This window comes from Silurus aristotelis (assembly GCF_946808225.1).
Source record: "Silurus aristotelis genome assembly, chromosome: 2".
NCBI classification, from domain to species: domain Eukaryota; kingdom Metazoa; phylum Chordata; class Actinopteri; order Siluriformes; family Siluridae; genus Silurus; species Silurus aristotelis.
The window spans coordinates 38883790-38896289 of NC_139575.1; the positions used below are offsets into that span (position 1 = coordinate 38883790).

The 12500-nt window shown below is 41.6% G+C and overlaps 1 protein-coding gene across 1 annotated transcript in view; it reads left to right on the plus strand.

The window, feature by feature from the left end:
* rasal3 (RAS protein activator like 3) overlaps positions 1–8933 on the plus strand; it is a 19095-nt gene extending 10162 nt beyond the window's left edge. Inside the window, exons 6-17 of the mRNA XM_083526629.1 lie at positions 106–331; positions 757–1425; positions 1801–1945; positions 4817–4961; positions 5441–5677; positions 6000–6201; positions 6452–6543; positions 7041–7320; positions 7554–7649; positions 7729–7919; positions 8122–8206; positions 8369–8933. Of these exons, the coding sequence (XP_083382755.1) occupies positions 106–331; positions 757–1425; positions 1801–1945; positions 4817–4961; positions 5441–5677; positions 6000–6201; positions 6452–6543; positions 7041–7320; positions 7554–7649; positions 7729–7919; positions 8122–8206; positions 8369–8458 (2458 nt within the window). The 3' untranslated portion in view covers positions 8459–8933. The remainder of the gene's footprint in view (positions 1–105; positions 332–756; positions 1426–1800; positions 1946–4816; positions 4962–5440; positions 5678–5999; positions 6202–6451; positions 6544–7040; positions 7321–7553; positions 7650–7728; positions 7920–8121; positions 8207–8368) is intronic.
* The last annotated feature ends 3567 nt before the right edge of the window (positions 8934–12500 follow it).

A 12500-nucleotide genomic window follows, 5' to 3' on the forward strand; every position in this document is an offset into this window, starting at 1 on the left:
GTGTATGTGTGCGAGTGTGTGTATCTGTATGTATCTATGTGTTTGGTGAGTTTGATAAAGTTGTTTATTCTCCTTATATTTTGAATGTTCCTGTGTGTGCATCAGGTTCGGTTCTCGAGATTCTCTCTTGGTTCCACTAAGTGCAGCTGAAAGTCTGGATGTAAGTTCAGACTGTACCACTGTGATCCGACCGGTGCACAGCTCCATCCTCGGAGAGAAGTACTGCTTTGAAGTGATTAACTCAGACAGTAACCACTGCTTCGGCTGCAGCTCGGCTGCAGAGAGGGACCGCTGGATTGAGAACCTGCGCCGTGCTGCTCGGCCCAATAAGGTACTGAATTCACATAAACAAATTCACTCAAATAATGTTCTTTAGGTCAAATAAAATCAGAACCTAATATTTACATACCATGCTGAATCTCAACACACAACCATAAACCAGTATAACTCCAGTAACACCACTGTACACCAGTACTTTAAAATGCTGCAGTGGAAACTTTACTATTATCAGACTCTTTTCCTGCTAAACTGCACAACTGTTGTACTAATTCTTTCTCTAAGCAGAATGTTGTGTTCTTTTGTCTAGATAACACATACTTATTCTCCTGCGTGTTAATTGTGCTGTACTCACTCTTGTGTGTTTGTTCTGTATGTAGTTGTGTGTTTTGTACTGTTGTATGAAGCGACATTGTTGAGGAGAAACTCTAATGATTGGTTCTTCTGTAAATGTGTGTTTGCTGTGATGTTTTTTTGTAGGATAACTGTGAGCGTACGGAGAACTTTCTGAGCCTGTGGGTGAACGAAGCTAAAGATCTCCCTCCGAAAAAGCGGTACTACTGTGAGGTTTATCTGGACGGAACTTTGTTTGCTCGCACCAGTAGTCGCGGCGTGGATAAATCATCATCAGGGCCTGGGAATGACGGAGGGTCAAGCAATGTGGGCGTGTCTTCTGGAGGAAGTGGAAGTGCAGGGGGGTGCCAGCTGTTTTGGGGCGAGCTGTTTGAGCTTGATAACCTCCCACCTGTCACGCAGATTACACTGCATCTCTTCCGTGATGATGAGCCCAAGAAGAAGCGCCACTCGAAGGATGAGAGCATTTCTTATCCTCTGGGCAGCGTGGCTTTGTCTCTGGCCAACATTAAAGGACGAGTGTTTCAGGAAAAATGGTATCCCATCATACCCTACAAACCCCCTGGTACAGGTGGGGCGAAAGAGCAGCTTGGGCCGCAGGCATGTCTCCGGGTAAAGGCGCGCTTTCAGAACCTGCAGGTGCTGCCGATTGAAAGATATAAGGAGTTTGCAGAGTATGTGACACTGGGGTACATGGAGATGTGCAGCAATCTGGAGCCTTTGCTGAATGTCAGGGACAAAGAAGAGCTGGCTGGAGCGCTCGTCCATGTTCTACAAAGCATTGGAAAGGCCAAGGTGTGTAGCATCAGATACAAGTTCTCACTCAACCAGTTAAACATGAAAACGTACAACCAACAATTCTAATATAGACAAATGTTGGAAAATGTATTTACTTATAAAGCATTTATTTATTTATTTATTTATTTATTTATTTATTTATTTATTTATTTATTTATTTATTCATAATGAGTGGTGCAGAATTAAAATGTTTATTGAACGTAAATCTAAAATTCCAAAAGTCCTCTTCATCTAATAATTACACAGATTTGAGTGTAACACTATCACATAGCTGATTATAGATGGTTTATTTAAATTATCTTTAGTTGTTTCTGGTCTGAGATTTAGCCCTAAAGAAACTGATGCCTTTTATTACTTTTGTTTCATTTCCAGGAGTTCCTCATCGAGCTGGGTGGTGCTGAAGTCCAGCGCTCGGGCGAGAATGAGGCTCTAATCTTCAGAGAAAACACTTTGGCCACCAAAGCCATAGATGAGTACATGAAGCTAGTGGGGCAGAAATATCTCCTCGATACTCTTGGTACTGAAAGTATTTTTTTTCATGGTCAGTTTTTTTGTCCGTAATTAATGGGAATGAAATGATTAAATATTGTAGTGTATTGGTTGAATATTGCAGTAGTGGGGTTTCTTTTAGAGGACTGGGAAGGTGTTACTAGTTCCCTCCTGGGAAGTGATGTACAATGTTTTTGATGTGTTCCTAGCTAAGTTAAGATGTGTGTAAAATGCAGCACTCTGTTCAGTAAAGTTTTTTTTTTAAGCCAACCCGGTTCCTTTTGCTTCGGGGCCACTGCTGGATGAGGAGCTGGAAGAGCATGCAAAGTGGGCCATGCCCATAGTGGCCATAGTAAAAAAAAGATGGGGGCTTGAGGATTTGCCGTGATTACCGCTAATAGCTGTACACGGCTATTAAGCCTGATGTGTACTCCATACCCATGCCATCTGAACCATTCTCGAAGCTAGCAGGGGAAGTTGTTCACAAAACTTGATTTGAAACAAGCTTATCAACAGCTTCCACTGGATGACAACTCTGCTGACTTACTGACTGTTTACACTAACCGTGGGCTTTTTCGGTCTCAATGGTTGTGAAATATTTTAATATTTCAAGGATTTCTAGACACTTGCTTGCAGGAATCTGAGGAGTCCAGCCATACCTGGATGACATCCTAATTTCAGGCAAAACCATGGAGGAACACAATGCATGGCTACAAGCTGTACTAAAGTGCTTTTTGCTGAAAAAAGAAAAAAGCATTTTTGCAGCTGCTCAAGTGGAGTTTTTGGGGTTTAATATGGATAAGGATGGCATCAAACCAACCTGTGAAAAAGTGGGAGCTATCCAAAATGCCCCTGCCTCATAAAACAAAACAGAGTCCAGGCATTATTGGGGCTACTTAACTTTCACAGCTGTTTTATTCCCAACAAGGGTACTGTTCTGGAACCCTTGCATCGCCTTCTTGACCAGTCTGCCACTTGGCAGTGGGAAGCAAAACATGTGGTAGCATATGCTCAGGTGAAACAGTTGCTACAATCAGATAAGGTGCTGGTGCATTATGATTAAAAAAAAAAAACCCTGGCAGTAGTTTGCGATGCTTCGCCTTATGGACTTGGGGCTTTATTGTTTCACATGGAACATGATGGCCAGGAGAGGCCCATTTGTTTTGCTTCAAGAACAATGACTATTACTGAGCGATTGTTTTCGCTGTCAGAAAGTTTTACCAGTATCTTGCAAGCTGCCACTTTGTGATTTTCATGGACCACAAACCCCTGCTTGGACTCTTGCACCATTCTAAGTTTATGCCTACCAATCTTTCACCACGGATGCGCTGCTGGAGTTTGATCATTGGAGTTTATGACTATGAGCTATGCTACAGACTTGGCAAACACATGGGAAATGCCCTCAGTCACTTACCTTTGTCGGTATCTGATGCTGTTACACCACCACCTATGGAAGTATTGCTGCTTGAAATGGTGCCGGATGCACCAATGCATGCTAAACGAATTGCAAACCTAACTCTTAAGGACCCTGTCATGTAACAAGTAATACTCTGGGTGCTACATGGGTGGCAGGACGAGGTATCTGATAGCCAGTTCAGAACTTTTTTTTTGTGCCGCAACGAACTCTCCATGCATAAGATCTGTGTGCTATGGGGAAGCTGTGTGGTTGTTCCTGGCTTAGCTACGAGGGAGGTACTCTCTATGCTGCATGATTTTCCACCCAGGCATCGTACACATGAAGGGACTCACAAAGAGTTATGTGTGGTGGCTGGGCAGGGACAAAGATAGAGGAAACTGTCAAGGCATGTGAAACTTATCAAATGTCGTGTCACGTGCCTCTTAAGGCTAAAGTACATCCTTGTGAGTGGACGACAAAGAAATGGGCCAGCAAATCAATATGCAGCCAGGGCAGCCAGGGCCATTTCAATATGCAGCCAGGGCCATTTCATTTCAAGGCAAAATATACCTCATAGTTGTTGATGCACACAGCAAGTGGTTGGAGGTGTCTCTTATGAGTTCCATGTCATCGGCATCAGTTATCAACACAGTCAGACCTCTTTTTGCATTGCATGGGTTGTCCGATGTAATAGTCTCAGACAATGGTGCTGCTTTTCCTCTGCAGAGATTAAAAAGTTTTCCGAACACAATGGTATTTGTCACGTCACTACAGTGCCTTATCACCCAAGCTCAAATAGTCAGGCTGAACGCATGGTACAGACAACCAAGGAGGCCCTGTCACCAAGGGTGAGTGGCAAACCCAACTTGCTCATTTCTTGCTGTCACAGCACATCACACTGAGTTGCTTATGACGTGGCGTCTGACCATTGTTCTGGATTGTTTGCACCCTGACCATTCATACCCTCAGGAAACAAATCAAGGTCCAAGCCAGATGACTACACTGTTCTTCTGCCAGACCCCAAAGTGGCAGACAGGCCTGAATTACAGCTAACTACTTCAGAGAAGGAAACACCTAGTGGAGAGCTTGCCGGGGCTGAAGGTGTGTCTGAGTCCCCTGCTCTTGGGAGGTACCCTGTACGAGAGCGTCTACCCACAAGAAGAATTTTAGATTTTGTGGATTGGGGGAAAGGGGTGTAGTGTATTTGTTAAGTATTGCAGTAGTGGGGTTCCTTTTAGAGGACTGGGAGGGTGTTACTAGTTCCCTCTTGGGAAGTAATGTGCAATGTTTTTGTTGTGTTCCTAGTACGGGCTGAGTTAAGATGTGTGTAAAATGCAGCACTCTGTTCAGTAAAGGTTGCTAAGAATACGACTGACTCCTCCTGCCACTCAAAAATCGTACAAATATATCTAGATTTTGATCTCCTCACACATCTTTAAGTACGGTTTATGTTATGATATGTATACATTGTTAGTAATTGTGTGCGTGTGTATGTTTAAACAGGAGATTTCATCACTCGACTTTACACTTCCTCAGAAAGCTGTGAAGTCGATCCACAGAAATGTTCCTCATCTGAGCTTCTCAATAATAAGCGCCACCTGAAGGAGACATGTAGTGAAGTAGTGCAGCAGATCACTGAGACTCACAGGTGTGTATGAGGAAAAATAAATACTATATGACTGAGGTATTGGAGAAGGATCTTGATATGAATGTAGTAACTAAAGGATATAAGCCTTCATAAACCTGAAAGCTCCAATGGAAAGTAAAAAAACAAACTTCCAAACCCAGCTGGTGAAGTAGTTGCTCAAAAGTAACTGATCGAATGGTTCTGGGTCACTGATCATAAGGTCGGGGGTTCAAACCCCAGTGCTGCCATTTGCAATTGCTGGGCTTTTGAGCAAGGCCCTTAGCCTTCTCTGTTTCAGGGTGCTGTATCATGGCTGACCCCAACTTCCTATGCTGGGATATGTGAAGAAAAAATATTTACTGTAATGTACATGTGACAAGTAAATTCATCTATTGATGTAGTACAGTGTAGTACAGTGTAGTACAGTGTGAATGAGATGTGGTTTTGCGAGTGTGTGCTGAGGTTGTGATATGGATCTGCTTGTGATCCATCTCCTGCAGCTCTTTTCCAGTGGAATTAAATGAGATTTTCTCCAGTTGGATGTCCGATTGTGAGGAACGTGGACGAGCAGATATCGGGTACCGTCTCATTTCAGCGTCTTTGTTCCTTCGGTTCCTATGTCCAGCCATCCTCAGTCCCTCTTTGTTTGGACTGACACAACCATACCCAGAACCCAACACACTCCGGACTCTGACTCTCACAGCTAAAGTGCTGCAGAACCTCGCTAACTTCACACCGTGAGTTACAGAAACTACACAACATTTACCATCTCATAGACACAGCACTGTCAAATGTAAATACAAGAACTTCATTCATTCAATTACTTCAACTTGATAGAATTTAAAAAATAGAAACTTTATATTTACACAAACTTTCACAACATTTTATAGGACGTTACATTAAATATAAATTATATTCAGACCAAATGAAAAAAGAAAACAAAAAATCAAAAAGAGCACAGCTGAAGTTTTATTGAATGATATTGATGTGAATTATCCTCAGCAGATGAGATGAAGATCCAGATTCAATATTCTCTGGTTCCTTACATTTATACTGTAGGTTTGGAGAGAAAGAAGAGTACATGCTTTTCATGAATGAGTTCCTGGAAGAACATTGGAATGATATGAAGACTTTTCTGCAGAAAGTGTCAAACCCTGACAGTGAATTAGAGATGGCTCGGTTTGATGGCTATGTGGATCTTCCTTTACGCCTCGCTGTGCTTCACAGCCTGCTGGTGAACATCATCTCCCCAATGAACCCGGTAATAAACTCAACAATAATCATAAACACCCCAAGGCACCCCACTAAGGCACAACCAGCTGAAGGTTTCAGAATAAGATATATTCAGACATGCATTTATTATTTTGTTGAATTTTTGGATTATTGCTTAAATACTTTGCTCTGCTGAAATCCAATAACAAAATTAAGAAAAATATAAGTTGTGTATATAAGTAAATATAAGTAAACTTCTCTTATTAATTATCACACTTCATAACTCCTGTTTTTCTAAGGAAAAGTTAAACAGTCTGCAGCCGCTTCCATCCATCTTGAACCAGATCACAGATCACCTTGGCCCAGACGTTCCCCGGATCTCATGCAGCGGGTAACACAGGAAACTCTAGGAACCTCTGCATCACTCACTTTGAATGTTCAGCATTAGTGACTATTCATGAGTGAGAAATTTTCAGTAAGAGGCACTGATCAGGAGTAGTGAATGTCCAGTACAGAATGATCCTGAAAGTGAAATGTTCAGGAGATGGAATGTGCCGTGGATTTATAGCATTGGGAATTGTAAGCAAATTTTTAGGGAATAGTTGGGAAATAGTCATTCCCTTGTCCTTTCCTCACTCTTCCCTCAGCATTCCCCAAAGGGGAAGTTGTATCTCAATGGTTATAACGTTGAACTTGTGACCAGAAGTTCAAATTCCAGCATAATTGTAAATAATTGTAAATCACTTTGGATTAGGGCTTCTGACTGATGCTGCGGATAATAAATGTTTAGGAGAGGGATTGTTGAGGATTACAATTACTGGGGAGCTTTTGGATGTATTTGTTTGATTGCAGGAGTAATAATTAATAATGTATATTTTGTTAATTTAGTTACATTTGTGAACCAGTCAAGCCCACCTGCGTTCTTCCCCGAGAACTCAATAAGTACAGCCCACTGAACAAGTCCCTGCAGCTCCTGCCCACAGACCCACGGCCACCACACGCCAAGGACAAACATCGGAAGCAGGTGACAAGGACGCAGAGTGTTCCTGCCTCCGACAGACATCATCGCCATTTTCTGAAGAGAACAACCAGCACCACAGAAATACCTGAGACTCCTGACAGCCTCCCAAACAATGAAAATTCCCCCATTTACATCTCCTCACCAGACGTGAGTGTTTTATAACATTAATTCTTTTTAAAAGGTCTGGTGGTAGGTCGCATGTCCCCCCCCTCCCCCAACGCACACACACACACACACACACACCGCCAAACAGGACAGCTGGTGGAAGGATGAGTGAGTATATGTGTAGTGATGCAGTGATTCATTCCTTTCGTGTGTGTGTGTGTGTGTGTGTGTGTGTGTGTGTGTGTGTGTGTGTGTGTGTGTGTGTGTGTGTTTAGAGTCAGTCTGTTAAACCTCCACCTGCTCCTGTTCCCTGGATCAAAGAGCAGAATCAGACCAAACATGTTCAGGAAGAGACAAGTCTCCTGGATAAGGTGTGTGTTCATCCAGAACATCATCATTATCATCAACTCTGCTGAAATTTCTTACGTTTCACTGTGTGTGTGTTCCCAGCATGCTATGGAGCTGTGTGAACTGCGTTTAGGGGTGGATCAGGTGACAGAGCGTGAGTTGGAGATGGCAAAGCGTCTGGAGGATTTTATTATCATAAGTCAGGAGCAGCAGGCGCAGCTGCAGGCCGAACTGCAGGAACTGCACAGTATGTTAGCGCTGAAAGAGGAGCAGCTTGCCAGCACCACCTTCAGGTAAAACATACACACACACACACACACGCACGCGCGTGCGCACGCACACACACAACAAAAAGCCACATTGCAATGCACAGTAAGCCTGAGATCAGATCTAACAATCACACTGTGTCTTAATAAGGTCACACTTATACCGCCTACTCACTCATACCTGTGTGTGTGTGTGTGTGTGTGTGTGTGTGTGTGTGTGTGTGTGTAGACTGGATGTGATTGAGGAGGAGCGTGAGGAAGATGAGAGGAAGCTGAGTGTCGCTTTAGCAGCAGCTGAACGCATGAATGTGTTGGTAAGTGGGTGGAGATTAATTATTATTATTATTTTTCTTGTTTCTGTTATCCTTATTTTGCATTATTGACAGTTTTGGGTAAGTAATAAATACTGAAAATATATGTGTGTGTGTGTGTGTGTGTGTGTGTGTGTGTGTGTGTGTGTGTGTGTGTGTTTTCAGGAAGAGCAGTTTGCAGTTCTGTTAAAGGACATGCAGCGAGTAAATACAGTGCATGGTGGTAACCAAAACATGTCCAACATCAACACTTAACACTGAGACAGTGAGACAGAGAGTAATACAGTGAGACAGAGAGCGAGACAGTGAGACAGAGAGTGAGACAGAGTGAGCTCATTGTGTATGATATCATTGTATGTGGTTAATCGTTTTTTTATCCAAACTCCCGGACCTGTAGTGTAGTTGTGTTAGTGTATGTGTGTTAATTTGTTAGTGTTCAGGGTTGTGTGTTTAATAAAAGAAATGTAAAGTGTGTGAATAAAAAACTCGGTTTGAATTTTGAGGTAAAGACTGAGGTTTTATGTCTCACATTTGTACAATGCCATTTCTTGTGTGTGAATTCTGAAGTTCCACTTTATCAACTCCATGATGATGTCAAATCTTTATCCTGATTGGTTGGAAGTTCGGCTGTTTTTTTTATTCTCACACATTCAAATGTGTTACTTCCAAACACTTATTGTTGTTTTGATTCTATAAAGTGATATTGCTTCAATAAAGTTATACACCATATGTAATCCTGATCCTGTTTCTGAAAAAAAAAAAATTCTTATATTTGTGTGTGTGTGTGTGTGTGTGTGTGTGTGTGTAAGTTTGTGTGAATTTGTATGTGTATATGTGTGTGTGTGTGTGTCTGTGTGTGTGTGTGTGTGTGTGTGTGTGTGTGTGTGTGTGTGTGTGTGTGTGTGTGTGTGTGTAGAATATTAATGCAGGGTTTTTGTTACCACTGTATTTTATTTATATACTCTATAACTATAGACATTATTAATGGTTTGAGTGTGGAGCAGGAGCTTTTCTGCCCAGATGAATGTCTTTAAGTTTCTATAGTTTTCATGTGTGTAGTTTTTGGAGTGTTTATGGGACACTTGCAGTTGTAACATTTTGGCAACACATGCAGTTAATCAGTGTAATCTTTTGTCATATAAAGAGATTTTCTTTACATGCATGGAATTATTATTAGGACTTTAGGAAGATTTCTAAACAGCGACAACTCCTAAAATATCCACTCATTTCCACCATTTCAACTTCAACAGCCTGCTCATTTCAGTTCCTTCACTCTCAGCTTCCATCAGTGCAGGATGTAATTGAGAACATGAATGAAATAAAAACCACAAAAGTTTTACATTTAACACAAATAATGAACAAATAATCAGTTTTTTTTTACAGACTTATATAACCCAAACACATGCAAACTTCATCGACTCATTCTACTGTTTAATCTCCATCTTACCTCAATTCTAGAATGTTTTCTGTTTATTCCTCTTTTCAGCTGCTTACCTTAAAAAAAAAAAAAAACAGTTTCAGTCATTAACTTTTATGTTTATTATGTTTATTATCATTTATAGGACTTAATAAGTTTCATTGTCCATCACGTGATCACGCCCTCTGTTCCTGCCGCTGAACCACTGAGTCACATCTAAACTGATTCGACTCGTTCATTCGGTTCATTACCATCTTCAGGTTCGTTTAAACTCTTGGCCACGCCCTTATTTGTAAAAGGCGTGTCCCTTTACTGACTACAACTAATCACGTTCTCCTTCTCGGCACCCAACACGGTCACGTCCTTTACAGGACTTTAGTGAACAAAAAATAAATCAATGGAAATTAAAATGTGGAGGTTTGAATTAAATCTCTCTTAATAATAATACGATTTTTTCCATCAAAATATACTCATTAAAATATAGTTTTTGTTTTTCTTTTTTTCTTTACTATTTATTCCTGGGGTGGCATTTTTCAATTTGTGTCTGTTAAATATCCAAAATCTGTCAATCTGTCAATGTAAAATATCAATATATAGCACTTCATTCACTGATCAGTGTTTGTGATGATCGATTATTTCTGCCTGCTGACTGGATCTCGATTGTTCTGGATCGATGAATGAGGACTTTCTGCTTCTGGCAAACAATAGCGCTGTGTTGTTAGCACACACACACAAACAGGTAAAAAAATATACTCTCGCATATACTCACACACACACACACACACACATACACATATACACACACACACACACTTAAACATACACACATATACTCACATATATACACACACACACACACACACACAGGTAAAAAATATACTCTCGCATATACTCACACACACACATATACACACACACACACACACTTAAACATACACACATATACTCACATATATACACACACACACACACACACAGGTAAAAAAAATATACTCTCGCATATACTCACACACACACACACACACATATACACACACACACACACACACTTAAACATACACACATATACTCACATATACACACACACACACACACACACACACAGGTAAAATAAACGATTTTTAATTGTAACTTTAAACAATTTAAAATATATATTTGATACAGTAAATGATGTGAGGATGAACAGTGTATTGATGAAGTGTGGTGTATTTAATACGGAGATATTTCACTCCTGTTTAAACTCTTTTAGCGACTCTGAGGCGAATTCTGTAGCTCCGGCATGCTTTTATTCAAATCCTGCTTTTATTCAAATTTCTTTATTTATTGTCAATTTTGATAAATGTATTGTTTTTATTAAAGTTCAGTGTGTTTAGTACAGAAGTGTGAACACTGACATGGTGTAAACTTTAACACTAAGTAAATGTGAAGGTTGTAAAAGATCACACGAAGGAGCTCCAGATCCTCCTGAACATATTACACTGTTACAACTGTGACCAGGGTTGTGCTGTGCTGTGCTGTGCTGTGCTGTGCTGTGCTGTGCTGTGTAATGCTGTGCTGTGCTGTGCTGTGCTGTGCTGTGCTGTGCTGTGCTGTGCTGTGTAATGCTGTGCTGTGCTGTGCTGTGCTGTGTAATGCTGTGCTGTGCTGTGCTGTGCTGTGCTGTGTAATGCTGTGTTGTGCTGTGCTGTGCTGTGTAATGCTGTGTTGTGCTGTGCTGTGCTGTGCTGTGCTGTGTAATGCTGTGCTGTGCTATGCTGTGCTGTGCTGTGTAATGCTGTGCTGTGCTGTGTAATGCTGTGCTGTGTAATGCTGTGCTGTGCTGTGTAATGCTGTGCTGTGCTGTGCTATGCTGTGCTGTGCTGTGTAATGCTGTGCTGTGCTGTGTAATGCTGTGCTGTGTAATGCTGTGCTGTGCTGTGTAATGCTGTGCTGTGCTGTGCTGTGCTGTGCTGTGCTGTGCTGTGCTGTGCTGTGCTGTGCAATTGTGTGTTATGTGTAGTGGTGTGTAATGTTGTGTAATGCTGTGTTGTGCTGTGTAATAGTGTTTTGTGCTGTGTAATGGTGTGTTGTGTGTTGTGCTGTGTAATGCTGTGTAATGGTGTATAATGGTGTGTTGTGGTCTGTAATGGTGTTTTGTGCTGTGTAATGGTGTGTTGTGCGGTGTAATGGTGTGTAACAGTGTGTAATGGTGTGTTGTGTGTAATGGTGTGTCGTATGTTGTGCTGTGTAATGGGGTGTAGCAGTGTGTAATGGTGTGTTGTGCTGTGTAATGGTGTATAATGGTGTGTTGTGGTCTGTAATGCTGTGTTGTGCTGTGTAATGGTGTTTTGTGCTGTGTAATGGTGTGTTGTGCGGTGTAATGGTGTGTAACAGTGTGTAATGGTGTGTTGTGTGTAATGGTGTGTCGTGTGTTGTGCGGTGTAATGGTGTGTAGCAGTGTGAAATGGTGTGTTGTGTGTAATGGTATGTTGTGCTGTGTAATGGGGTGTAGCAGTGTGTAATGGTGTGTTGTGCTGTGTAATGGGGTGTAGCAGTGTGTAATGGTGTGTTGTGCTGTGTAATGAGACTCAAAGCACTTTTGTACGTCGCTCTGGATAAGGACGTCTGTTAAATGTCGGAAATGTAAATGTAATGGTGTGTAATAGTATGTAGTGCTGTGTAGCAGTGTGTAATGGTGTGTTGTGCTGTGTATTGCTGTGTTGTGGTGTGTTGTGCTGTGTATTGCTGTGTTGTGGTGTGTAGCGGTGTGTAATGGTGTGTTGTGCTGTGTAGCAGTGTGTAATGGTGTGTTGTGCTGTGTAGCAGTGTGCAATGGTGTGTTGTGCTGTGTAGCAGTGTGCAATGGTGTGTTGTGTTGTGGTGTGTAATGGTGTGTTGTGG